Below are 25,920 nucleotides of genomic sequence, written 5' to 3' on the forward strand. Positions count from 1 at the left end.
CGTACCTTGTAGAGCAGGTCCTCGTCGGCGAGGCTGAAGTGCTCCAGGCTGGTGTCGTTCTCCACGTCGTCGTAGGAGTAGGTGCGCGTCGAGAAGTCGGTGCCCGCTGCGGGCACGCGCGCCATATTGTAGTGCAGGCCCTCCGGCGCGAAGTACGCCCTGCACACACCTGCCACTGTAGCGTCGCAGTGTCTGCTGTGATTAAAGCTCCGCAGCTACACTCCCTTGTCCATTCCCTTCACGTTCCACAGCTACTGAATAAAGACAAGTCACTTCATTCGTAGAAAGCCTCTCAGCATGATCTAGTGAGGCGCACTCGTCTTGTGACGTTCCCTGCGTTTGCGCGGTCAGAGCTGCTGTGCCCAATGGTTCAAATGGTTCAAATGGCTCTGAGCACTATGGGACATAACATCTATGGTCATCAGTCCCCTAGAACTTAGAACTACTTAAACCTAAGTAACCTAAGGACACCACACAACACCCAGTCATCACTAGGCAGAGAAAATCCCTGACCCCGCCGGGAATCGAACCCGGGAACCCGGGCGCGGGAAGCGAGAACGCTACCGAACGACCACGAGCTGCGGACTGTGCCCAATGTGACGAGAGACATCAGCAGTCAGGAAGGGCGAGAGGGGGTCGTCATCATACAGCATAGTGTACGTCTTATGGCGACCGTACAATGACTAGCCCTTAAGAGACTGAAAGAGGCAATTACTCTCAATGAGTGCAGTGGCAAATTTTCCTGGCTTTAAATTTCACCAGAGATAACTGGCAGGTATGAAGTGCAGACGCGTTATAATATTTTGTGTCATCATACTGCACAACACTTTTTAAAAATGAGAGTTTCTGTCAATACTATTTCTGAAACTTCCTGGCACATTGTATCTAGCAGACTGGAACTGGAACCGAGAACCTTTGCTTTTCGAAACCAATCGCTCTACGGACTGAACTACTGAAAAAATACCACTTTGTAGCGCTCATCTCAGTGCGTGTTGTTAGTACATTTCCATCACTCAGAAGAGTTTACTACTAGATAAATTTATACCTTACTAGTGAATCCAGCAATGTTTGGCAACTGTTAAATGCGTATGGGAACTGGATGTTCGTCTTAATTCTGTCTCCCCATTCTCCCTGTCCATCTCTTCCTGACCCCTCTCATCTCCTATATATAGTCTATGCCTGTTCATACGTTTATTAGAGTATAGTGTAAAAATTTGGAACGATTTAGTCATGAACTTTCCGAGATTTTTGCCAACTATTTTCCCTTTATGTAGTATATACATTTAAATACCATATATATTAATAATTGAAGCCTACGTCCTCCTGCAAGTTTATCAGAGTATTGTGTAAAAATTCGAAGAAAATCGGTCAATTACTTTTCAAGATTTTTGATAACAACGATTTTCTTTTGCGTAGTATGTATATATTACAAAATTGTGGCATATGTCCGTCGAAAAGTTTATTACACTATTGGGTGAAAATTTCAAATAAATCAAGAAATTCTCTATATTTCGGTAATAACCTATTTCATTTGGATAGAATACGCATACCTATGTATCATATGTGTTAAAAAATATGTAGCGTATATCCCACTGTACATTTATTAGGATATCGTGTAAAAACCTGAAGTAAATCGGTTATGAACTTTTTATATTTTTGCTAAGAACCTTTCCGATTTACATAGTAAATATATACTTATATACCATATCTATTTAAAATTATGTAGCCTATGTGCGTCCAAATGTTTATTACACTATCCTGTAAATATCTGAAGTAAATCGTTAAAACTCTCCGAGATTATTGGTAACAATCTGAAACTACGAGTTCTCTTCATTTAAAAAAATGTTCAAATGTGTGTGAAATCTTATGGGACTTAACTGCTAAGGTCATCAGTCCCTAAGCTTACACACAACTTTTCCTAAATTATCCTCAGGACGAACACACACACTCAGGCCCGAGGGAGGACTCGAACCTCCGCCGGGACCAGCCGCACAGTCTGACTGCAGCGCCTTCGACCCCTCGGCTAATCCCGCGCGGCTCTCTTCATTTAGAAGTATAAATTCTATATATATGTTTATATGCTGTACATATAAAAAAGTATGTGGCCTATACCTATCCGAACTTACGTTAGTGTATCCTGTAAAAATCTGAAGTAAATCAGTCATGAAGTTCCTGATAATTTTGCGAGAAACCTTTCGCTTATGTCCGCCGGAATGTTTATTAGAGTTTCGTGTAAAAATCTAAACTAAATCGATCAAGAACTACTCGATATTTTTGGTACCAACGTTAAAGTAGGACTTATCTTTATATTGTAGTATAGATAATGTACGTTAATTATAGTGGAATTATTATGTTGTATGTATTGTAAGTGACTGAACGAGGTGTGTTGACAAAAGAAATAATCTGGAGGACAAAAGCTGCCGCCGTCTACATCAACTTTATATTTTTTTAAATTTTTTGAATTGACATTATCAAGTAGGACCAAATACGATTTGTGTTTCATTTTTTATGATGAGTAATCTTAGTTTGGATATATTAGAAGAGAAGTAGTGGGATGACTATATGACAATGACTCAACTCAACGATAATCGTTGTATAATCCATTTTGCTGAATTAAGCTGCAGTGGTCTAGCATAACTTACTTCGTAAATGTAGCTAGAGGAAGTCATGTCTCTTGCCACTTTTTACAATTTTAAAGTCAACATAATTACTTGAAAGAGGTAATAATATTTAAAGTATAATACGAGTAAGTAGGCAGGTTACAGTAAACAGAGATGTTTTAATTTAGAAATACAAATTAAAGCTTTATTAAATATTTGAAAAACATACAATATTTCCTTCTGTGTAATCGTATGTACAACGACACCTCTGAGTCAGAGATATTATTAGGGCTGTTCGTAGCGTATGAAAGAACGGTTACTATTCGTTGCTGCTTATTAGTTCTACCTGAAGTTGTAAAAAGTATAATCTGTTTCTCCCGGGTAAAAGAATATATGGTTGGTGATATGGTCGAATACTTTTGAATAATAAACGTGGGAAAGCATTGAAATAAGCGTATTCGTATTTCCCAAAAAATATCATAATGAATCCCAAACTCAAGCAAGAACGCGTTGCACTCAGGGTGTCTCGTAGTAAAAGTAACAATAAATACACTGCTATAATTATAATATTCTCTCTTGAGGAGTATCAGATACCACTATATTAAAATCATACAGGATCAAAATTTTTAGCAGATCGTGAGTCATATTTACTCATGTCATCACGACTGTTTCGTCCAAATGATGGTACCATTTTAACCACTTTATATTGTCAATTTTATTACTTTAATGCATCATGCATATAAATTACGTATGTAATATGTAAACTGTGTAGACTGTGGTAAAGCCATTTTACACACTATCATTTCCTCCAAGAGTGGTAGTCCCGCAACTTCTGTGATGTATGGAAGGTAAAAGACGAGGTACTAGCGGTAACTAAGCTATGAGGGCGGGTGGTTGGTTGTGCGTGGGTAGGTTAATTTGTGAAGCTATAGTCCATCAAAGATGAATGTTCATGTTCGACTTCTGGTCTACCGCACAGTTTTAATCTGCCAGGAAGTTACGCACAGTGCACACTCCGCTGTAGAGTGAAAATTTCTTTCTGGAGTATTACTGTTGTTAGGAATATCATTGAGATGAACTGTCATAGTTAGGAATGGCTAGAAAGACATTGGAATACCATGGACCCAACGTGATTTAGTATCAAAAAACGATTTATGTTTAGTAAAACACAACTGCTACTTTAAGAGCCACAGCAATGAGTACAGGTTGGTTGGTTGCTTTAATTACATATTTTTTACAACTTATTATCTAAACCGGTAAGAGTGCCCATGCGATTTATTAAACAGTTGTTCTTCGATCCCCCCCCACGCACACACACAATGTTGTCCACCTCCGTAGCCGAGTAGTCAGTGGGGCTAATTCCCATGCAGAGGATCCGGGTTTGATTCCCGATACTGGCAGGGATTTTTTTCCTTGGTGGGAGGACTGGAACAGTGTGCACTAATAGTAGTGGCACCAGGTCTGCAAAGCCGCAACGGCCGGAGGTGTGGTACACTGACCACCACTCCTCCAGACCCCACCCACGTGACGCCATTGACTGATGGACGACACGGCGGTCGGTCGGGTCCGACTGGCTCATCTGTGGTCAGAACGCCGGTGCTTGCTTGCCACGCAGTTTTATGAACTTCCTGCAACTATTCAATTTTCACCTCAAAACACTCTTCACAGGTACGCCACCTACTACAATACAGAAACAGCAACAGATACGCGGCAACATGGGTGTGCTGTCTGGAGCGTGCTGCGCATCGACCGACATGGGTACGCAGCTGGAATCACAAGACGTGCTGTCCTTCGGATCAACAGGAGAATAAGATCTCGCACGATGCAATGTGACAGTCAACGATCTAAGCGTGTCTAAGTGCCGTATTGTTTAAAATCAGCGTGTTACTAAGTCATAAGAGAAGCTGCCTCTCTTGGTCTGGTAACAGGATACAGAAAATTTCTTTAAAAAATTATTGTTTAAAGCGTCAGAATGGAATTGTCATCACCGCTCAGAGATAGAGGTTAGGTACAAAAGTATGTATTTTAACTTATTCTTGAGATTTGGCTTGCTAATAGAAACAGCTCGTTGTTTAACATTATGGACTTCTATTCATATCTAGCAATTTTGGAATGCCAGCACTGTTATTTCCGTAAGATTTCACCACATTGACGTCGACAGAGCGTTTAAATCTATTTTCCGTTCTTTTCGCTGCGTCGTGGATTTTCAAAAGACTAGTCATTGGTTACAGGTACGTGTCTGATTTAGGAAACAAAGTTCTTGTAGTTCTAAAATCGTTAACGTAGTTCCCTTAGAAGCAAAGAGTGTAACTGAGAAAAATTTGAGGAAGAAACGTAGCAAGGGTACCTTGTGAAGTGGCGTTGGTATGGAGATCTTATGATCAGAGCACTAGTTTAATTGAATGAGATTGTGAGCTCATCCCAAACTTATGACTCAAGGAAATCTCGGAAAACGTGGATAAAAAATCCTTGAGTACGAGCTAATCTCTTAGATGCTGCGTCAACTCGCTAATTTCAATACGGCATACGTGCTTAAATATTTCAAGTGCCGAAGATTCTTACACCAGAAGGTTTTCATCAATGTTCAGGTAAATCTTGGCAGTCATTTCCTCAGAAAACTTGCATTGTTTCATCGCTATAAACGTGTTACACGATCGAACGCAGCACTGCTAGATTATGTTCCGCTTTCCGTTATTGAGTTTTATGGTATTAACGGTATTAACCGTGCGACGGACCCACTTATACGTGGAGCCTGATTTTGTACTATATTTCATGAAAAATGGCGTGTAAAGGTTATCACATGTAGAAGAGATTATATCTTTGACACCACTGAAGAAAAGATGTTGCCTGAGCGGCAGAATCGATTGTAAGTAGGGGCGCGCAGAATGCAGTAGCAGTCAGTGTTGCTCTCTGTCGCAGGTAGGATGAAAGACTTAAAGCTAGTGGCTATCTGTGAGAATTTAGCTGTTGGCCTATGGACACAGCGTAATACAGTTTTGTAAGGTACTGAAATTTTGTTTATTTGGTTTTAAGTATGCAGCAACGCAATGTGGATCTTGCTAATTTTACAGTACTGACCCTTCATTGTAGGAACCAAGTATTTGCCTTCAGATTTAATGTATAGGTTAATTAGGTATACCCGATTTGTAACATTTTGTGTGTTTTGTAATCCTGATACAGACAAGTTAACTTTGGGATCTATTTTGTGAATCGATGCAAGACCATTTGTCATGTTACTATTCAAGTATTGTTAACTACCTCAGTAAGTGAGAATTGCAGAACAGTTGAGAAGTTCACTGATTTTGAAGTAAACGCAAAATGTTTCATATCAGATTTTATGAAGGAGAAGCTTTATTTTCAATACAATTTTCGAATTAAAGAATGCGATCTTAGCATATGCTGTTATCAGTATCTCATCCTCTTGCATGTGGTGTTTGTTTAGATCCAATGACTATTTTTTTAAAGAAATGATTTTTCAGCCAGTCAGAAAAAATATTAATGTGCCAGAATCAGAAAAGTACTGATGTTTGTAACAGTTTCAATGCAGGCAGCATTGCACAGCGCTGAACCAGTATCCAAAATTATCACTGAACGTTTGCAAGGTTACTCATTATCAACTAATCTACTCACATTATTTGTATGAAGCTATTTTACAGCCGGTATTGCACTCCGCTGAGGCAAGATTGAATATTTTGTATGCCTACTGTGGAGAGAACGGAATACCAAGGTTACATCCATTGCGACTCAAGAGCTAAGGACAATGTATTTCATTGTTTATTTTCATAGGGAATTTTATCAGTTTATTGCACAGGGCCATAGAAGTCGGTGCTTACGAGACTTTCGTTATAGGCATTACATTGTATTGTATTGTACTGTATGTTAACCGGGGACGTAGAAACGACGGAGAGGCACCTTCCCAGCCGCAGCCGCAATGGTCCACAACCCCACGACGAGTACCGCAGTCCACTTCACCCCTCCGCCGCCCCACACCGAACCCAGGGTTATTGTGCGGTTCGGCCCCCGGTGGACCCACTCAGGGAACGTCTCACACCAGACGAGTGTAGCCCCTATGTTTGCGTGGTAGAGTAATGGTGGTGTACGCGTACGTGGAGAACTTGTTTGCACAGCAATCGCCGACATAGTGTAACTGGGGCGAAATAAGGGTAACCAGCCGGCATTCGCCGAGGCAGATGGAAAACCGCCTAAAAACCTTCCACAGACTGGCCGGTCTGCCGGGCGGATTCGTGTCGGGGACCAGGCGCTCCTTCCCGCCCGGATAGGCATTACATACTGGTTTTCCAGATTAAGCTGTTTAATTTTTCTTTGGATTTCAGTAAAACTGATTAAGCACACCATTTTCTAAACAACACAACACACAGTAAATTTGGATAGCACAAAATATATTTTCTTAAAGAATTTTACACTAAAACATAGTTTTAAAGGACGTTACACTTGGATATTTTTAAAGAGTGTTACAACCAAAAGACGAGGCAAAACAATCATGTGAATGAGAAGGACACCAGCGCGGTACCTCCCCGCTGCCGCTGGTTTTGCTGAGTACGCACCTGAGCAGGTTCTCCCGCGCAGCGTCGCTGAGCGACGCCATGTTGAGACCCGCCGCGTCGGTCATGGCGCCGCCGAAACCGTGCACCTCCTGGTACCGCACCGAGCGGTTCACCGACAGGACCGCCTCCGTGTCGCCGGCTGCAACACAAACACGGTGCACGTTCAGACATATGTACAATACGTACACAAGTGATAATATTCTTCTCGGGCGTGCAGCCGGATCATAACGTCATCTTGACACAATATTTCCGCTGTCCAACTGGCCGCCATCTTCAGGTGTGAGTGCTGGTCCACGATCTCCCCGGAACTGACTACTCAGCGCAAGCGGCGGCCCCTATATAGGCCGCAGAAGACCCACAACGCGTGCGTGAGAAGGTGCTGTAACTGTTCTCTAGCTCAAGTAAACGTACCGAGCCGCCAGTGGTGGAAACAGCCGAAATCGAGATATCGCTATCAAAAATTAAAAATTATTCCTACGATCGAAACACAGACCGTTGTTTTTTAATGTGTGATAACACTGGGTTCCAAGTCTTACTTAAAAGGTAACCTTTGTCTCTATTAATAAGATTTTCAGATAAACGAAGCTCTATGGATTCTTTTAAAAAACAGTCCCAATACCAAGATGCAGGGGCAACAATTTTTAATTTCTGATAGCGATATCTCGATTTTCCTGTTTCCACCACTGGCGGCGCTGTATGTTTACTTGAGCTAGAGGACAGTTACGGCACCTTCTCGCGCACGAGTTGTGGGCCTTTCTGTGGCCTATATAGGGGCCGCCGCTTGCGCTGAGAAGTCAGTTCCGGCGAGATCGTGTACCAGCACTCTCACCTGAAGATGGCGGTCAGTTGGACCGCGGAAATATTGTGTCAAGATGACGTTATGATCCAGCTGCACACCCGAGAAGAATATTATCAATTATTACGCCGGAAAAGCCTTCGTAATAATCACATGTACACAAGTGATTAAAAGTCAAACATTAAAAAAGGGAGCTTATTTCCTTAACAGCATATCGTAAGGGTTACACAATAAGGTAAAGCTTAATCACAACGTAATTGGCAGAAAACATGCAATATTTAAACGTATAATTGTGAACTGTTATCTAACCCGTGTTTCTCTTACCGGCCTAAAAAATGGTTCAAATGGCTCTGAGCACTATGGGACTTAACATCTGAGGTCATCAGTCCCCTAGAACTTAGAACTACTTAAACCTAACTAACCTAAGGACATCACACACATCCATGCCCGAGGCAGGATTGGAACCTGCGACCGTAGCGATCGCGCGGTTCCAGACGCTTTCCGGCCTTCCTGTTCTTACGGAGGACTAAACTAACAACAGTTCTTCGGTAATGAAACTCGTTCAGTTAGATATTGTTTACTTCAAACAGTCAGAGAAAGATTACGGGAAATTAACAGTCACATTCTGCTCAGCAAAAATAATTTCCTTTTTGCCACATAGATTGGTTCATTTTTTAATTCATGGTTTTCGTAATAAATTTTTGCTATTTGAGCCAGTGTAGACGGAAAACCATTCACCGTACGGCTACCCAACTTTGTAGGAATGATCTTCAGATTGTGCACTGCAGGATTTGCGTTATGGGTAGCGTTTGTGTCATAACTTGGGGTTAGGCGCCGGTACTGGTACGTCGAGGTAGGATCGGAACACCAGCGTCAGTGTGCATTGCAGTTGCTGACAGTCAATATGGATACGAACAAGGCGAGCAAGGCTTTACTCGTGAAGTTGTTTGATCAAAACAACAGAATTAGTGCTCCTGTTCCTCGCGACTACCGATGCATTAAAGGAATACGGAGAGGCTCTCTTTCCGCACCGGGGTTGAAGAACGTGATTCGGAAGTTCGATTTAACTGGCGATTTGGTAATTGCTCCAGGAGACGCCGAAGACCAACTGTGTCACAAATTGTTGAAGCAGTCACTGTTGCCGTGGCTGACAATGCTGGACGCAGTGTACGATCTTCAAATTGTGTCGCGACGGCTGAACACGCCATCGACCAACGTTCGAAAGTGTTGCGAACAATTTCTAGTGTGGGTCCAGGCTGCCGTGTAAGCAGATGGTCGTAACACTGAGCAATGTTTGTAACCTGAAACTTTAAAATGAGACGCAGTTAACCAATGTTACCCTCTCATGTGAAAATTAAAATGTTTCTTTCAATGGATTATTCGTTGTTTCCCTTCCGGTATAGGAAAGTATAAGTGGTCCGTTGAATAATATGTTTAGTCTGACAGTCAGTGAAAGAATGAAACAAGAGCTAACGTTAACATCCCGTCGATGTCGTAGCCGTTAGAGAGGAAAATGTGGCTGTTTGGTTATCTTATGTGTAACAATTTCATTCTGACTCTGTAACATTTCATTTTTACTTCGGTGTTTCAATGTCGTTCTGGTTGCTTCGTAACTCAGTGCAGTAAACGGCACGCAATCTACTGCACTTGCCTGGCACGTATAGAATTGTTTTGTCTGGAATATTAAGTCTGAAAATTTAATGTCTTTTGCTTTTTAAAAGAACGCCATTTCGTACGTTACCTAGCACACGGGGCAGAGGACAGGAGGCAGAAGAAAAAGAGACAGTAAATAATTACATGTTTTGGAGCAAAACATGTTAACGCTGAGGATACAATCAAAGTGTCTGCGAGTCGATTACATCGACACCATTGAACGCAGAAACGACGCCGATTGACTAATACAAGTAAGTCGGACAGGAGCCCGCCCGGTTGGCCGTGCGGTCTAACGCACGGCTTTCCGGGCGGGAAGGAGCGCCGGTCCCCGGCACGAATCCGACCGGCGGATTTATGTCGAGGTCACATGAGCCGGCCAGTCTGTGGATGGTTTTTAGGCGGTTTTCCATCTCCCTCGGCAAATGCGGGCTGGTTCCCCTTATTCCGCCTCAGCTGCACAATGTCGGTGATTGCTGCACAAACAAGTTCTCCATGTACGCGTACACCACCATTGCTCTACCACGCAAACATATGGGTTACAACCGTCTGGTATGAGACGTTCCCTGGGGGGGTCCACTGGGGGCTGAACCGCACAATAACCCTGGGTTCGGTGTGGGGCGGCGGAGGGGTGAAGTGGACTGCAGTAGTCGTAGTGGGGTTGCGGACTACTGCGGCTGCGGTGGGGACGAAGCCTCTCCGTCGTTTCTAGTTCCCCGGTTAACATAACATAAGTCGGACAAGATACACAGTTCGTAACAGAGGATTTTGCACATTCGTAGAAAGTCTCCCTAATAGAGTGGGTAGCGTCATTGACCTTAATGTTGCCGTATCGGGTTCGATAGCGGTCGGTCAGTTTTTTTGTGGGCTAGGTGGGCTTGCACCGTAGTCCTCTCAATATCGTGAGGTCTGCTGAGAAGTTAAGTGAGTAAAGAATCAACGGCGTGAACATGCAAGTTGGCGATTTCTAGCTAAATTGAAGACCTTCCGCTAAATTCGATGATTTCGTATATTAATTAATCACATCTATGTTGTAAATTTAAGAAATTACATTTGAGTGTAGTTACAATAAAATATCATGTACCAGTTTTCGACTGTTTCCGCCTCCTGCGCCAGCCTCTTCATTTCAGAGAAGCAGTTCCGCCCTACGTCCTCAATTTTTTGGCGTATGAATTCCACTCTCTGTCTTTCCGTTCCGATTCTTCCATCTGCACTACCTCTAGTACCACGGAAGTTGTTCCTTGATGTCCAGCTATCCTGCCCATTCTTATTGTCTTATTCTACGAAGAACATTCCTCTCTTATCAGTCCACTTTTATTTCAAACATCCTTCTTTATCACCATATCTGGAACGCTTCGTTTCTCTCCTATTCCAGGGCACGATTCACTGCCATGCAATGCTGCACTCCAAACGTACATTCTTAGAAATTTCATCCTCCCATCAAGACTTATCACTTGACCAGGAGTGCTCTCTTTTTCTGAACTATTCTGCTTTTTATGTCCTGCTTGCTTCGGCCGTCATGTGTTATTTTACTTCCAAGGTTGCAGAATTCTTTGTCACCAGTTTTTATGTTAATTAGATGGCTAATTTCATTTCCGCTCGTTCTCATTATTTTCGTCTTTCTTCGATTTACTCTCAGTCTGCATTATGTATTCATTAGACCGTTCATTACCGTCAACAGGTCTTGTAATTTATCTTCACTTCCACTGACAATACCAATTCTTCAACTGATATCTTTTCACCCTCTTGAAAGTTTTTCTAATTTCCATTATTGTTGCTTCGGTGAATAGGCTGAACAATAGGAACGAATGACTCCATCCCTGTCTTACACCCTTGTTAATTCCAGTACTTCGTTTCTAGTCTTCCACTCTCATTTTTCCATCTTGGTTCTTGTACATATTACCTGCCTCTCTCTATAGCTTACTTATGGTTTTCTCAGAATTTCTGAAGTCTTGCACCATTTTATATTGTCTAACGTTTTTTCAGCGTCCACAAATCTTATGAACGCATCTTGAATTTTTTAAAATCTTGCTTCCACTATCAAGCACAACATTAAAACTGACCCACTGACCACTTTACCTTTCCTAAAGCCAAACAGGTAGTCATCTAACACAGCCTCAATTTTCTTTTCCTTTCATCTGTATACTATTCTTGTCAGCGGTTTGGATGCGTGAACTGTTAAACTGACTGTGGGATGGTTTCCACAATTATCTGCCCTTGATATATTCAGGACGGTGTCGACGATTTTTTCCCGAAAGTTTGGTGGTACGTCTTCAGTCTCAGAGTTTCTACACAGCAACTTGAATAGTTGTTTGGTTGCAACTTTCTTCCGTTATAGAAATTGTAATGAAATGTTATTTAAATGCCTTATTTGATCGCAAGTCTTCCAAAGCTCTGTTCAGCTCCGAATCAAATATTGGATCCCTTATGTCTGTCGTATTGACTCCATTTCATGTTCCGTCACATCATGAGACAAGTCCTCCCTCTCGTACAGGCTTTAATCTACTCTTTCTACTCTTTCCAGATATCCTCTCCCTATTCTGCGTTTCACGCTGAAGTTCTCATCGCACTCTTCATGTTGACGCCTTTGATTTCGTTGCTGTTGTTCTGACTTCTCTATACGCCGAATCAATGCTTCAACGACAGTTCCTTTTTGGAATTATTCACATTTTTCCTGCAATCATTTCGCCTTTCCTTCCCTGCACTTCCTGATTACTTTATCACTTAGTGACTTATGCTGCTGTAGTCCCGTCTTTCCTTGAACATTTTTGTACTTCTCCTTTCGTCGGTCAGTTGAAGAATTCTTTCTGTTACCCACGGTTTCTTCGTAGTCAGTTTCCTTATACCTGCGTTTGTCTGTCCAAATTCCTTGATCACCCTTTTTAGAGACGTCTATTTTTCTTCAGCTGAACTGCCTACTGTGCTATTCGGTAGTGGAGAAATAATATTAGAATATTTAAAGAATGCTGTGAGCTAGCAGTAGTGAACAAAATTAGTTTAATACTTTAACGCAAAATGCATTAAAGCGCAAAACACTGCGGAACACAATTCTTTTCTCCTACTTTTCCTAAGTTGTCAGCTGATAGTGTGTTTGGCGCAGATTAAGTGAAAAAACTATTAAGCGAGATTTTGTTAAATAGTATGATCGTCTTAGACCTGACTGTTATATATTATGTGGCTGACAACAGTTTTGTTGGTGAGGGGGGAGGGCTGTGTCCTCTGCTGATGGAAGGGGCTCAGTTTTGAGTCTGGCGGTAACAACTGTATCTGAGTTGGCATCTTGTTGGCGTGACAGGGCTCTATTCACTACAAAAAAAACCACTATGGGCCTCTTCTCAACGGCGACCACTTCTGTCCTCAAAAGAGGATTATCGGGACATCCTTGTCGAGGGAAATGTTGCCCGTTGTCAACAGAATTTTAGGGAACTTCTCCGTTGAGCTTTGAAATATAGGCAGAAGGATGTCGTCATGTCTAGTGCAATGTTTGCCCGTAGCTCCTCGGCTTAGTAAAGGCAACAAACAACAATAAAATGAAAACATCATAGTTTATGGATCGTGAACCCAGGCAGCACCAACAGCTGATATTAACTACACGAACGAACTAATATTTTCTGGTAAATTCTCCACCAAATGAAAAAAAAAAAACAGTATTAAATTCAGTGTGGGAGATTCAAAGGGGGAACGCTTGATAAACATCCCACTACCTGCACTCAGAATTATTTATAGGCATCTGGTTATGTTCACAAATCGTTTAAATACTGAATATTACTTTCATCTCTGAGTAAAAGTGGTGCTCCTTAGATTAACAGCTACAAAAACTAGGTAAATTACAATTATGTAAAATCTCATTCTGGAAACATCCCCCAGGCTGTGGCTAAGCCATGTCTCCGCAATATCCTTTCTTTCAGGAGAGCTAGTACTGCAAGGTTCGCAGGAGAGCTGCTGTAAAGTTTGGAAGGTAGGAGACGAGGTACTGGCAGAAGTAAAGCTGTGAGTACCGGGCGTGAGTCGTGCTTCGGTAGCTCAGTTGGTAGAGCACTTGCCCGCGAAAGGCAAAGGTCCCGAGTTCGAGTCTCGGTCGGGCACACAGTTTTAATCTGCCAGGAAGTTTCATATCAGCGCACAATCCGCTGCAGAGTGAAAATCTCATTCTGGATACAATTATGTAGGTGCAGCAGAAAAAAAACATGGTTAATTTCAGTGGTGGTTCACGAAAATGAATTGCAGAAAATAGATGAAACTATGGAGCAAGAGCTCTTTTAAACACAAATATTACCAAAACTGTTTTATTTGCGTGCAACTCACTGTTATTTCCTTGTAACTCTAATAAACTTGAACTATGAGCTATGGGATAACGCCTCAAAAGGTTTGTATAGCAACGGATGAAAGAAATATGCCCATGTATTACTAATCTTAGGTTCTAGAGAGATTACTTTAACTGACTAGCACTGAACAAACAAACAAAAATAGATCTCTTGCTTTAAATTTCTCATATTAAAGAAAGAATATAGCACACTTTACATAACGTAGTTTTTATTGCAGTTTTAACCATCGCCAGATAATTTTATTAACTTGTCTAACAGAAAATTTCTCCCGAGGACATGCAGCTTTACTGTATGATTAAATGATGATGGCGTCCTCTTGGGTAAAATATTCCGGAGGTAAAATAGTCCCCCATTCGGATCTCCGGGCGGGGACTACTCAAGAGGACGTCGTTATCAGGAGAAAGAAAACTGGCATTCTACGGATCGGAGCGTGGAATGTCAGATCCCTTAATCGGGCAGGTAGGTTAGAAAATTTAAAAAGGGAAATGGATAGGTTAAAGTTAGATATAGTGGGAATTAGTGAAGTTCGGTGGCAGGAGGAACAAGACTTTTGGTCAGGTGATTACAGGGTTATAAATACAAAATCAAATAGGGGTAATGCAGGAGTAGGTTTAATAATGAATAAAAAAATAGGAGTGTGGGTTAGCTACTACAAACAGCATAGTGAACGCATTATTGTGGCCAAGATAGACACAAAGCCCATGCCTACTACAGTAGTACAAGTTTATATGCCAACTAGCTCTGCAGATGATGAAGAAATTGATGAAATGTATGACGAGATAAAAGAAATTATTCAGGTAGTGAAGGGAGAGGAAAATTTAATAGTCATGGGTGACTGGAATTCGTCAGTAGGAAAAGGGAGAGAAGGAAACATAGTAGGTGAATATGGATTGGGGGGGAAGAAATGAAAGAGGAAGCCGCCTTGTAGAATTTTGCACAGAGCATAACTTAATCATAGCTAACACTTGGTTCAAGAATCATGAAAGAAGGTTGTATACCTGGAAGAATCCTGGAGATACTAAAAGGTATCAGATAGATTACATAATGGTAAGACAGAGATTTAGGAACCAGGTTTTAAATTTTAAAACATTTCCAGGCGCAGATGTGGATTCTGACCACAATCTATTGGTTATGAACTGCAGATTGAAACTAAAGAAACTGCAAAAAGGCAGGAATTTAAGGAGATGGGACCTGGATAAACTGAAAGAACCAGAGGTTGTACAGAGTTTCAGGGAGAGCATAAGGGAACAATCGACAAGAATGGGGGAAAGAAATACAGTAGAAGAAGAATGGGTAGCTTTGAGGGATGAAGTAGTGAAGGCAGCAGAGGATCAAGTAGGTAAAAAGACGAGGGCTAATAGAAATCCTTGGGTAACAGAAGAAATATTGAATTTAATTGATGAAAGGAGAAAATATAAAAATGCAGTAAATGAAGCAGGCAAAAAGGAATACAAACGTCTCAAGAATGAGATCGACAGGAAGTGCAAAATGACTAAGCAGGGATGGCTAGAGGACAAATGTAAGGATGTAGAGTCTTGTCTCACAAGGGGTAAGATAAATACAGCCTACAGGAAAATTAAAGAGACCTTTGGAGAGAAGAGAACCACTTGTATGAATATCAAGAGCTCAGATGGCAACCCAGTTCTAAGCAAAGAAGGGAAGGCAGAAAGGTGGAAGGAGTATATAGAGGGTTTATACAAGGGCGATGTACTTGAGGACAATATTATGGAAATGGAAGAGGATGTAGTTGAAGATGAAGATGAAATGGGAGATAAGATACTGCGTGGAGAGTTTGACAGAGCACTGAAAGACCTGAGTCGAAACAAGGCCCTGGGAGTAGACAACATTCCATTAGAACTACTGATGGCCTTGGGAGAGCCAGTCATGACAAAACTCTACCATCTGGTGAGCAAGATGTATGAGACAGGCGAAATACCCACAGACATCAAGAAGAATATAATAATTCCAATCCCAAAAAAAGCAGGTGTTGACAGATGTGAAAATTACCGAACTATCAGTTTAATAAGTCACAGCTGCAAAATACTAAATGAATTCTTTACAGACGAATGGAAAAACTGGTAGAAGCGGACATCGGGGAAGATCAGTTTGGATTCCGTAGAAATGTTGGAACACGTGAGGCAATACTAACCTTACGACTTATCTTAGAAGAAAGATTAAGAAAAGGCAAACCTACGTTTCTAGCATTTGTAGACTTAGAGAAAGCTTTTGACAACCTTAACTGGAATACTCTCTTTCAAATTCTGAAGGTGGCAGGGGTAAAATACAGGGAGCGAAAGGCTATTTACAATTTGTACAGAAACCAGATGGCAGTTATAAGAGTCGAGGGGCATGAAAGGGAAGCAGTGGTTGGGAAAGGAGTGAGACAGGGTTGTAGCCTCTCCCCGATGTTATTGAATCTGTATATTGAGCAAGCAGTAAAGGAAACAAAAGAAAAATTCGGAGTAGGTATTAAAATTCATGGAGAAGAAGTAAAAACTTTGAGGTTCGCCGATGACATTGTAATTGTGTCAGAGACAGCAAAGGACTTGGAAGAGCAGTTGAACGGAATGGACAGTGTCTTGAAAGGAGGATATAAGATGAACATCAACAAAAGCAAAACGAGGATAATGGAATGTAGTCAAATTAAATCGGGTGATGCTGAGGGTATTAGATTAGGAAATGAGACACTTAAAGTAGTAATGGAGTTTTGCTATTTAGGGAATAAAATAACTGATGATGGTCGAAGTAGAGACGATATAAAATGTAGACTGGCAATGGCAAGGAAATCGTTTCTGAAGAAGAGAAATTTGTTAACATCGAGTATAGATTTAAGTGTCAGGAAGTCGTTTCTGAAAGTATTTGTATGGTGTGTAGCCATGTATGGAAGTGAAACATGGACGATAACCAGTTTGGACAAGAAGAGAATAGAAGCTTTCGAAATGTGGTGCTACAGAAGAATGCTGAAGATAAGGTGGGTAGATCACGTAACTAATGAGGAGGTATTGAATAGGATTGGGGAGAAGAGAAGTTTGTGGCACAACTTGACTAGAAGAAGGGATCGGTTGGTAGGACATGTTTTGAGGCATCAAGGGATCACAAATTTAGCATTGGAGGGCAGCGTGGAGGGTAAAAATCGTAGAGGGAGACCAAGAGATCAATACACTAAGCAGATTCAGAAGGATGTAGGTTGCAGTAGGTACTGGGAGATGAAGAAGCTTGCACAGTATAGAGTAGCATGGGGAGCTGCATCAAACCAGTCTCAGGACTGAAGACCACAACAACAACAACAACAACAGAAAATATTTTAAGATAATGAAATTTCGTGACCCTTATGTGGAGCACACTAGTACGAGAAATTTATGATCTCATTATCTAGAATACTGAATATATTTTATATCTTAAGTGTCAAAGTGCATAGAAATAATTTTTAGAGATTTGAAGATAATCGTTGAAGAAGATCTAAACTGGTTATCAAAATTCATAAATATAGTTGTGCCTGTTAATAAAAATTACTTAAATAAATTCTTTTCATATACTATTTCCAGATCGACATTATATTAAATCGAATAGGTCGTTACTTAAGATTTAATGTAATCAAATATATCTACTTGATTTTATTTCTTATTTAAAGACGAAGAAGCTTTTATTCTGGAACTGACTACAGTTGTGCTTATCATATTTTGTCTAATAGTACTGCAGATCATTTATTATGTTTGGTGCTCGCACCTGAAGCGTGTGTCCGTTCAATGAGAGACCCTAGTGAAGTTTTCGATATATGCACATGATCTGGACGCTTCATAGCTGTGCATACTAAACTTCACTACCGATTTATGGATGTCAGTAGCGATTTCTGACGACGCCTAAATTACTGAGCGAAACACGTCAGGTTAATGAATTAAACAAACAAAGAAAAAACACTAAATACATGACTTAGATATAGTACAAAATATTAATAACTGTAAATGAGATTGAGATTTATATTTGTTTCTAAAATATTCTCTGTGGATACCTGATAATATTAGGCCTATAAACAAATGCTTAAACTTCTCCCTTTTTCTAGAAGTCAGTCTCGCTATTACGAAAACATAGCAATTAACACATTTCTGACCTCATTGGTTATACAACACCTGTCGAAAGTCTAGCTATTTTGAATTGCGGAAATCTTGTGCCGTTGGATTCTGTTACCCAAATAATTGCGCAAGGAAGACACTACCGGAGTTAAGTTGGCTGGTTGTTTGGTTTGGGGGACTGGACCAAACAGCGAGGTCATCGATCACATCGAATTAGGGAAGGATGGGGAAGGAAGTCGACCGCGCCCTTTCAAAGGAACCACTCCAACATTTGCATGAAACAATTTAGGGAAATCACGGGAAACTTAAATCAGGATGGCCAGACGCGGGTTTGAACCATCGTCCTCCCGAATGCTAGTCCAGTGTCTTAACCACTGCGCCACCTCGCTCGGTCAAGAATTAAATGACTGTGGAAACTCACCATTGAACTACATATGGTGACACTAAAGAACTAGCTTATCTTCTTGGAATAACTAATTCATCCGGCTCGATGCTCGAAAAGAATCATGTTATTCTTGATACCAATGAACTTGAAGATACTTTATGTCTCTTAGCAGTCACACGAGAATGGTGAAAGCCTTCTACTACTTACTAAATTTAATCTGAATACATAACTGATATGACTTCAGTATCAGTACCCTGAAAATATTCCACTTTTATCAAAGATTCAAACACTTGAATGAATATTAATACGATCTGACTTCCTTTTTGAGATATTCGGAGACAGGCAAACTCTCAGAGTTCAATGATAAAGATAGTGGGCCTTGAACATGTTTTTAAGGAAGTACATGATTGTGGCCAATATACACAAACGTGTTAACACAGTGTGAAGATATACTGCACCCCCCTTTTAGATAGTGTGCGTGCAGTAGATACGTTGACTCCACGTTGTATAACTCCATCTCCACTTAGAAAAAGCATTCACTACAGTAGTCACTCTCAGTATACTCAGGATCAGCATGTGTCTCGAAGTTCTCAGCAGCTGACAACTGAATTATACTTGCTGGAATGTGCCTGCAAGGATATAACTATGTAATATGCAAACAGCAAATTGTCCTAATAACAATTCCACTGAAGGTACAACGTATTCAGTTAACTGTGCTCGCGTAAATTACCACTTTAGACAAGGAATAAATGAACACATGGACTCTCAACAAAGAAGAATTACAAATTATAAGTGCCTTAGCAACTACAAATAGCTGAAGAGAAATTGAAAAAATTATTGATTAGTATTTGAGAAAATCAACACGATAGCTTATCAATGAAATTACAGACGTCCTCCATGGGACCATGTGGAACACAATTACCATATATCATCAACATTACAACAAAAGGAACCTCATATGATTCCCAATCTCAGTAGTAACACTAAATAAGTAGGATAGCAACGCGAGCGATGTTCTCTAAATTCACGGATGAGTTAATGGAAACCGATGTTGTTCGTTGAACACGGAACATAGTCTCTAGTTGTGAACAGTATATTTAACAATGATCACAAAGAAAGCACAGCTATAAAGCTGAAAAATGATACAATGAAATATTACGCTAAAGTGCACTTGCAAGCAACGTCCTCGGCATAAATTCCCGCATGTTGCAGTATAGAAAAAACCATCGAAATGAATCATTTGACAAAGCCGACGATTTGAACCAACAGAACAACGAAAAGTGCAGGCATCCTAAAATCCTCTACGTGATATATTTAGCACCAGCCGAAACAGAAGTGCCCTTTATGTCTCAGCCCACAAGGGCACGCTAATTCAAATCTCAGCCGCCCTGTCACACGAGTGGTCAGTCAGATGCAGCCTCGAAAGTACAGCGTATAGATGTACTTCTGTTCGTCAACCAAAGACTGTGACATTCCCTGCAGACGAAACCCGTGCGTAAAGTGTCTGTGCAGCTCACCAGCATGTTTTCTGAAAGTTGACTTCATTGGTATTCCACAGCCAAATTAGAAGGTTGAACCGTCGTCCTCCCGATTGCGAGTCCATTGTGCTAACCACTGCGTCACCTCGTTCGGGTTGGCATGAGAGAATGTGATGCAGCCATCCGGGAAAATGCTGCCTGTGTGGGATGAAGTGTTTCGGTAGTGCAACGGTTGTGTGCAAACTGATTCACGGAAAGCTGAAAACACTAGATGGGTCAGGTCGCACCACACAGACCACCCCCTGAAAAGATCGGCCCCTCATCCAAATAGCATTACCGGACAGATCTGCGTCCTCCTCTGCTCTGGCGCAATAGTAGAACAGTGTAACACATCGTACAGTATCAGGGGTTACATTACCTTTCAGATACATACGTTTAATTTTACCGGTACGTCGTGTTGCGCCGCGATATCGTTTATCATTGCGAATGTGGAGAATTGCTAGATGCCAAGGCGGTATGGAACGACGTTACTGGGGACAGGAATGGGATCAGAAACATTTTCAGACAAATCCAGTTTCTGTTTGTCTGAAAATGATGGCCGCGTTTTGGTTCGCTGCAGACAGGGGGAGCGGCATCACAGTGACTGCATTCGAACATGACATACAGCGCCAACTCAAGACCTTACGGTGTGGGGTGCTACTGGGTACAACCACACATCACAGTTGGCGTGTTAGCTGACTGTGATCAGTGTGACCCATAGCCATACCTTTTCTGCACAACACCCCAGATATTTTCCAGCAAGACAATGCACGACCACATGTTGCTGCGAGGACACGTGCGCTATTGGTGTCACTGGATGTCAAGTTTTTGCCGTGGTCCGCCAGACCACCAGACTTGTTGCCAATTGAAACTGTGTGGGATATGATGAAATGACGGGTGCAGCGATGTGACCTAATGCCAGTCACCAATGATGAACTCTGGAGCCGGGTGAATACAGCATGGATATCTTATCACAGGACGCCATTCGCAACTTATACACGTCGATGCCATCACGCATGGAACAAGTTGTCAGGGCCCATGGCGGACCCTGTGCCTGCTAGGTAACACGACATGTGCTAAAGCGAGATGACTCAAATGTTAATCATTTCTACTGTACACGCCTTGTGAATATGAACGTCCTACCTCCAGTCATTCAAGGTGTTCTGTTTTTCTGAACGTGAGTGCAGTGTCGGTCCTCTGCGGCAACTTCCTGCAAACTGTACGAAGCTGATTCGCCCTCTCTCTTGCACACCATGTGCAGACCGTTCGCATCTACCATGTGCCTGCAGTGGTCTACACCCTACGGCATACTACTTCCAAAACGAAGTTGCCTGTAATGGTGTACAAATAACAAAGCTGGCTGCACTATGCGTTCTGTGTAGTGAGATGAGGAGAATACTGATGTGTCGACAGAAGTGCCGACACAGTGTGATTTGAGGGGACCGCAATGCACGCTATAAACACACGAAGGATGGCGTGAGGTCTGAAACAGGATACGTAATGAATGCTATAACGAAAAGTACGTAGCTTTTGGAATACTTAACTTTAATCCATCCTTGTTGTACACATCGTTCTTGATGAGACATGCTTTATACGATAAGTATCAATTGCTATGTAAGGCTAATGGCGCCTTGCTAGGTCGTAGACAGGGACTTAGCTGAAGGCTATTCTAACTATCTGCTCGGCAAAGGAGCGAGGCTTCGTCAGTGTAGTCGCTCGCAAAGTCGTCCGTACAACTGGGGCGAGTGCTAGTCCGTATCTCGAGACCTGCCTTGTGGTGGCGCTCGGTCTGCGATCACACAGTGGGCACACGCGGGTCCGACATGTACTAATGGACCGCGGCCGATTTAAAACTACCACCTATCAAGTGTGGTGTCTGGCGGTGACACCACAAATACTTTGTACGTTACCACTGTGCACTTTGTCCCATCCCTCGTGCCCCCAACCTATGGTTACCGTGCTAGCTGCCAACACTGGGGATGACTCCACCTGGACAGAACTAGTTGCTCAGAAAACAATTGCTGTCACTTGTTAACGAAATACCTGTCGTGGTTGCTTTATGCCACGAACGTTAGAGTTTTTAAATACACTCACCATACTTAACTACCTTGAAAATCGATGCTAAATTTGTGCGCACATCCTGAAGCACCCTCTAAAGAGAAATGCGGCAGAATGACGCTATTGGCCGGAGCGTCACTCTTCCTTGCAACTGTGCATCGGCCCACTACACGCATTCTATATCTACATCTACATATATACTCCGCTAGCCACCAAGCGGTGTGTGGCGGAGGGCACAATTCGCGCCAAAGTCATATCCCCCCCTCTGTTCCACTCGTGGATGGCGCGAGGGAAAAACGACTGTCTGAACGCCTCAGTACGAGCTCTTATTTCCCTTATCTTTGAATGATCATCATTACGCGACTTGAAAGTTGGTTGGTGGTAATAATATATGCTCTACATCCTCGGCGAAGATTGGATTTCGGAATTTAGTGAGCAGCCCCTTCTGTTTAGCGCGTCTTCTATCTGCAAGTGTGTCCCACTTCAAAGTTTCTATGCGATTTGTAACGCTAAATGTAACCGCTAAATGTAACAGTCACGAATCTTGCCGCTCTTCTTTGGACCTTCTCAGTCTCTTGAATCAGACCCAACTGGTAAGGGTCCCATACAGACGAACAATTCTCCAAGACTGGACGAGCTAACGTATTGTAAGTTATTTCCTTTGTTGAAGGACTGCATAGCCTCAGGGTTCTACCAACAAACCGCAATCTAGAACTCGACTTACCTGTTACTTGTGTAATCTGATCATTCCATTTGAGATCATTTCGAATAGTCACACCCAGATACTTGACTGATGTTACCGCTTCCAAAGACTAATCATTTATTTTGTACTCATACATTAATGGGGATTTTCGCCTTGTTATACGCAGTAGGTTACACTTACTAATATTGAGAGATAACTGCCAGCCATTACACCACGCATTTATTTTCTGCAAATCCTCATTGATTTGTTCACAGATGCGCACAGGAAGAAAGCGGCCTAACTGCGCAGGGGGGCCATCGTGAGGTGACTTGAACCAGCGCCACAAATATCCCCTTGTTGTCTAATGAGGCAGCATACAGTGGCAGCCGGGTGGCAGCGCCGACGGCTGCGGTCCCGCGGCTGACGGTGAGCGGGAATGAACGAGACAATCTCTGGCCGCTTCAGTGCACAGGTCGGCGACGAGCTACGCTGACAGAATCGAGGGGTGCGTCCTGCAATCTTTCTCGAACGATTTTACAGAAACTATTCCTCAAAAAATGTACTTTTTACGTTGCTTATAGCATTATATGTCAGCTTCATGGTGAAATGCCCATCATCTCCCTAACGGTCATCTGACTTTCTTTTCTTCAGAGAAGTGTATTCAGTGATATGTTTCGTGTAATGCATATAGTTGCATTTATCTAGGTGCCACGTTAAATTTTGTTTCTTTTGCCAAAACACAACAGAAATTGAACACAAATGACGATCAAATGGTTCAAATGGCTCTGAGCACTATGGGACGTAACTTCTGAGGTCATCAGTCGCGTAGAACTTAGAACTAATTAAACCTAACTAACCTAAGGACATCACACACATCCATGCCCGAAGCAGGATTCGAACCTGCGACCGTAGCGGTCGCTCGGTTCCAGACTGTAGCGCCTAGAACTGCACGGCCACTCCGGCAGGCGATGACGATCAAAATGAAGGGGCGAACCACTGCTGTCGCAGCAAAAGCACCCTGGCAGTGTCGGAAATACACTATCGCATTACTGTCCGAATGGCAGGTGCGTGAATAATAACGACCACACAACCTTATTCATGAGATTTCAACGAAACTATTTGATAAAAAGCATTTGCACACTCACTGTGTTAATTTCTGTTTCGGTTTGGCAAAACAAGCAAAATTGAATGTGGCATCTGGATAAATGTACCGTATGCGTTAGTCAAACCTCTTCACTGATTACACTCCTGAAGAAAAATGCTTTTACAAGTCAGGTGAAAATAAATCGCAAATTCTGTTGCAATCCTATGGGTATCATGTAACGCAGGTATCATTAAGAACGAACAGCTGGAACTGAAACTTACCAAAGAATTTTATTTCTACACTTCAGTCATCTATGACACAGCAAAAACTACAGCAAAGAGCTTACAATCTTTCCGTTCCTATCCCTGTGCAGAGTGGGCGAGTGAATCTCCTTACTACAAATATCTTTTAATTCAGTAGTGATATTGACTTTGACGAACAGCTGGCAAGTTACTGCAAGTCGTAAGTGTGCCCACAGCTTCAGAGTTATGAAAGGGGTTCATTGGGTCAGTTCTACTCTGCAGCAAAAATGCAGCATTGTTCCATTAGAAAAAAAAATTGATGCCTGTTTATCTGTGGATAATAAGGTTATGGAAACATAATAGTCATTAATTTATGAACCGCTTGAGACTACTCATTAAGGTTAAAACAGATTATAAATATGTATATAACCTACCTTTAACCCATAAAAAGATAATTATGCTGAAGATTTCTCCGCATCATTCTGAATGGGGATAGGAACAGAAATATGTTACAGTATTTGCTTGCGAATTATTTTCATATTTCTAAGATGAAGAACAGGAAGAAAATCTTTTGGCAAGTTTCCGTTCCAGTCGCTCACTGTTAAAAATACGATGTGTTACAGGGTTCCGCCCAAACTGTAACAGAATCGGTAATTTATTTTTGTCTAATTTGTTAACCATTTGAAGATGGATCAAGAGTTATCGGTGACAACTACATTTTTCTTGTTGACATTCAATTTTGTTTCTTTCGCCAAAACACAGTATAAACTGCACAAACTCACCCTGAAATAGCTATTGCGACAGAATCTTGAAACAGAGTGTCTTATTAAACAAGCAATAGGCGACCAGAGAGGTGAGTACATTACGGAAACCCTCATTGTGTCAGCTTGCAGTAACTTAAGGGAAGAAATTACACGTTTATTTTCGTGCTAGCATATTCTCTTTTTAACAGCTATCGATGGCTTATAATGAAGTACAGTACTGGATTGAAAGCCCTACCGGTTAGCCGTGCGGTCTAACGCACTGATTTCCGGGCGGGAAGCGGTGCCGATCCCCGGCACGAATTCGCCCGGCGGATTAGTGTCGAGGTCCGGTGTGCCGGCCAGTCTGTGGATAGCTTTTAAGGCGGTTTTTCATATGCCTCGGCGAATGCGGGCTGGTTCCCCTTATTCCGCCTCAGTTACACTATGTCGGCGATTGCTGCGAAAACACATTCTCCACCTACGCGTACACCATAATTATTCTACCACCCAAACATTGGAGTTACACTCATGTGGTGTGAGGGGGTCCACTGGGGGCCGAACCGCACAATCACCGTCGGTTCGGCGTGGGGCAGTGGTGGGGTGAGTGGACTGCTGTAGCCTGTGGCGGGGTTGTGTACCACTGCGGGCTACCGCGGGGACGACGCCTCTCCGTCGTTTCTAGGTCCCCAGTTCCATACAATGCATTACGGGATTGAAAAATTAAAAAACAAAAAATAGCTTGTAGTATATCGACGTAGATAAGAAATTTCTATATGTTAACCATAAGACACCATACTCTCCTCTTTGCGTGCTGTCATTAATCAAAATCTCGTTTCTATATCTCGAATGGTAAAGGAGATAGTAACATCTCATTCTCGTGCACATAAGGTCGGAAGTGAGTGTGCTACAAATAATCGATTTTCTCGAGACTGGAGAAGAAAAAGAGACGTCCTTTCAAGTATGAAGACAAATTCAATACGTTAGCAGTAACATTTGATGTAATGTGCACCAAACGCAAAATCATAAAGACCCATATTTTTCATTGCAAACGTTTCGAATTTCGTGCAGCATGTTACGTAAATGAGAATATCATAATAAGTATGACCATTAGCAAGATGATGGGCAGTTCAGTATGTAGCTGATATACACTACTGGCCATTAAAATTGCTACACCAAGAAGAACTGCAGATGATAAACAGGTAT

The 25,920-nt window shown here is 42.0% G+C and overlaps 1 protein-coding gene across 1 annotated transcript in view; it reads right to left on the minus strand.

The window, feature by feature from the left end:
- The window catches only part of LOC126469952 (lysosomal acid glucosylceramidase-like), a 167,195-nt gene that overhangs the window by 127,485 nt on the left and 13,790 nt on the right, over positions 1–25,920 (minus strand). Inside the window, exons 3-4 of the mRNA XM_050097405.1 lie at positions 7,166–7,304; positions 6–159 (exon numbers count right to left, since the gene is read on the minus strand). Coding sequence (XP_049953362.1) covers positions 6–159; positions 7,166–7,304 — 293 coding nt within the window. The remainder of the gene's footprint in view (positions 1–5; positions 160–7,165; positions 7,305–25,920) is intronic.

This window comes from Schistocerca serialis, chromosome 1 (assembly GCF_023864345.2).
Source record: "Schistocerca serialis cubense isolate TAMUIC-IGC-003099 chromosome 1, iqSchSeri2.2, whole genome shotgun sequence".
NCBI lineage: Eukaryota > Metazoa > Arthropoda > Insecta > Orthoptera > Acrididae > Schistocerca > Schistocerca serialis.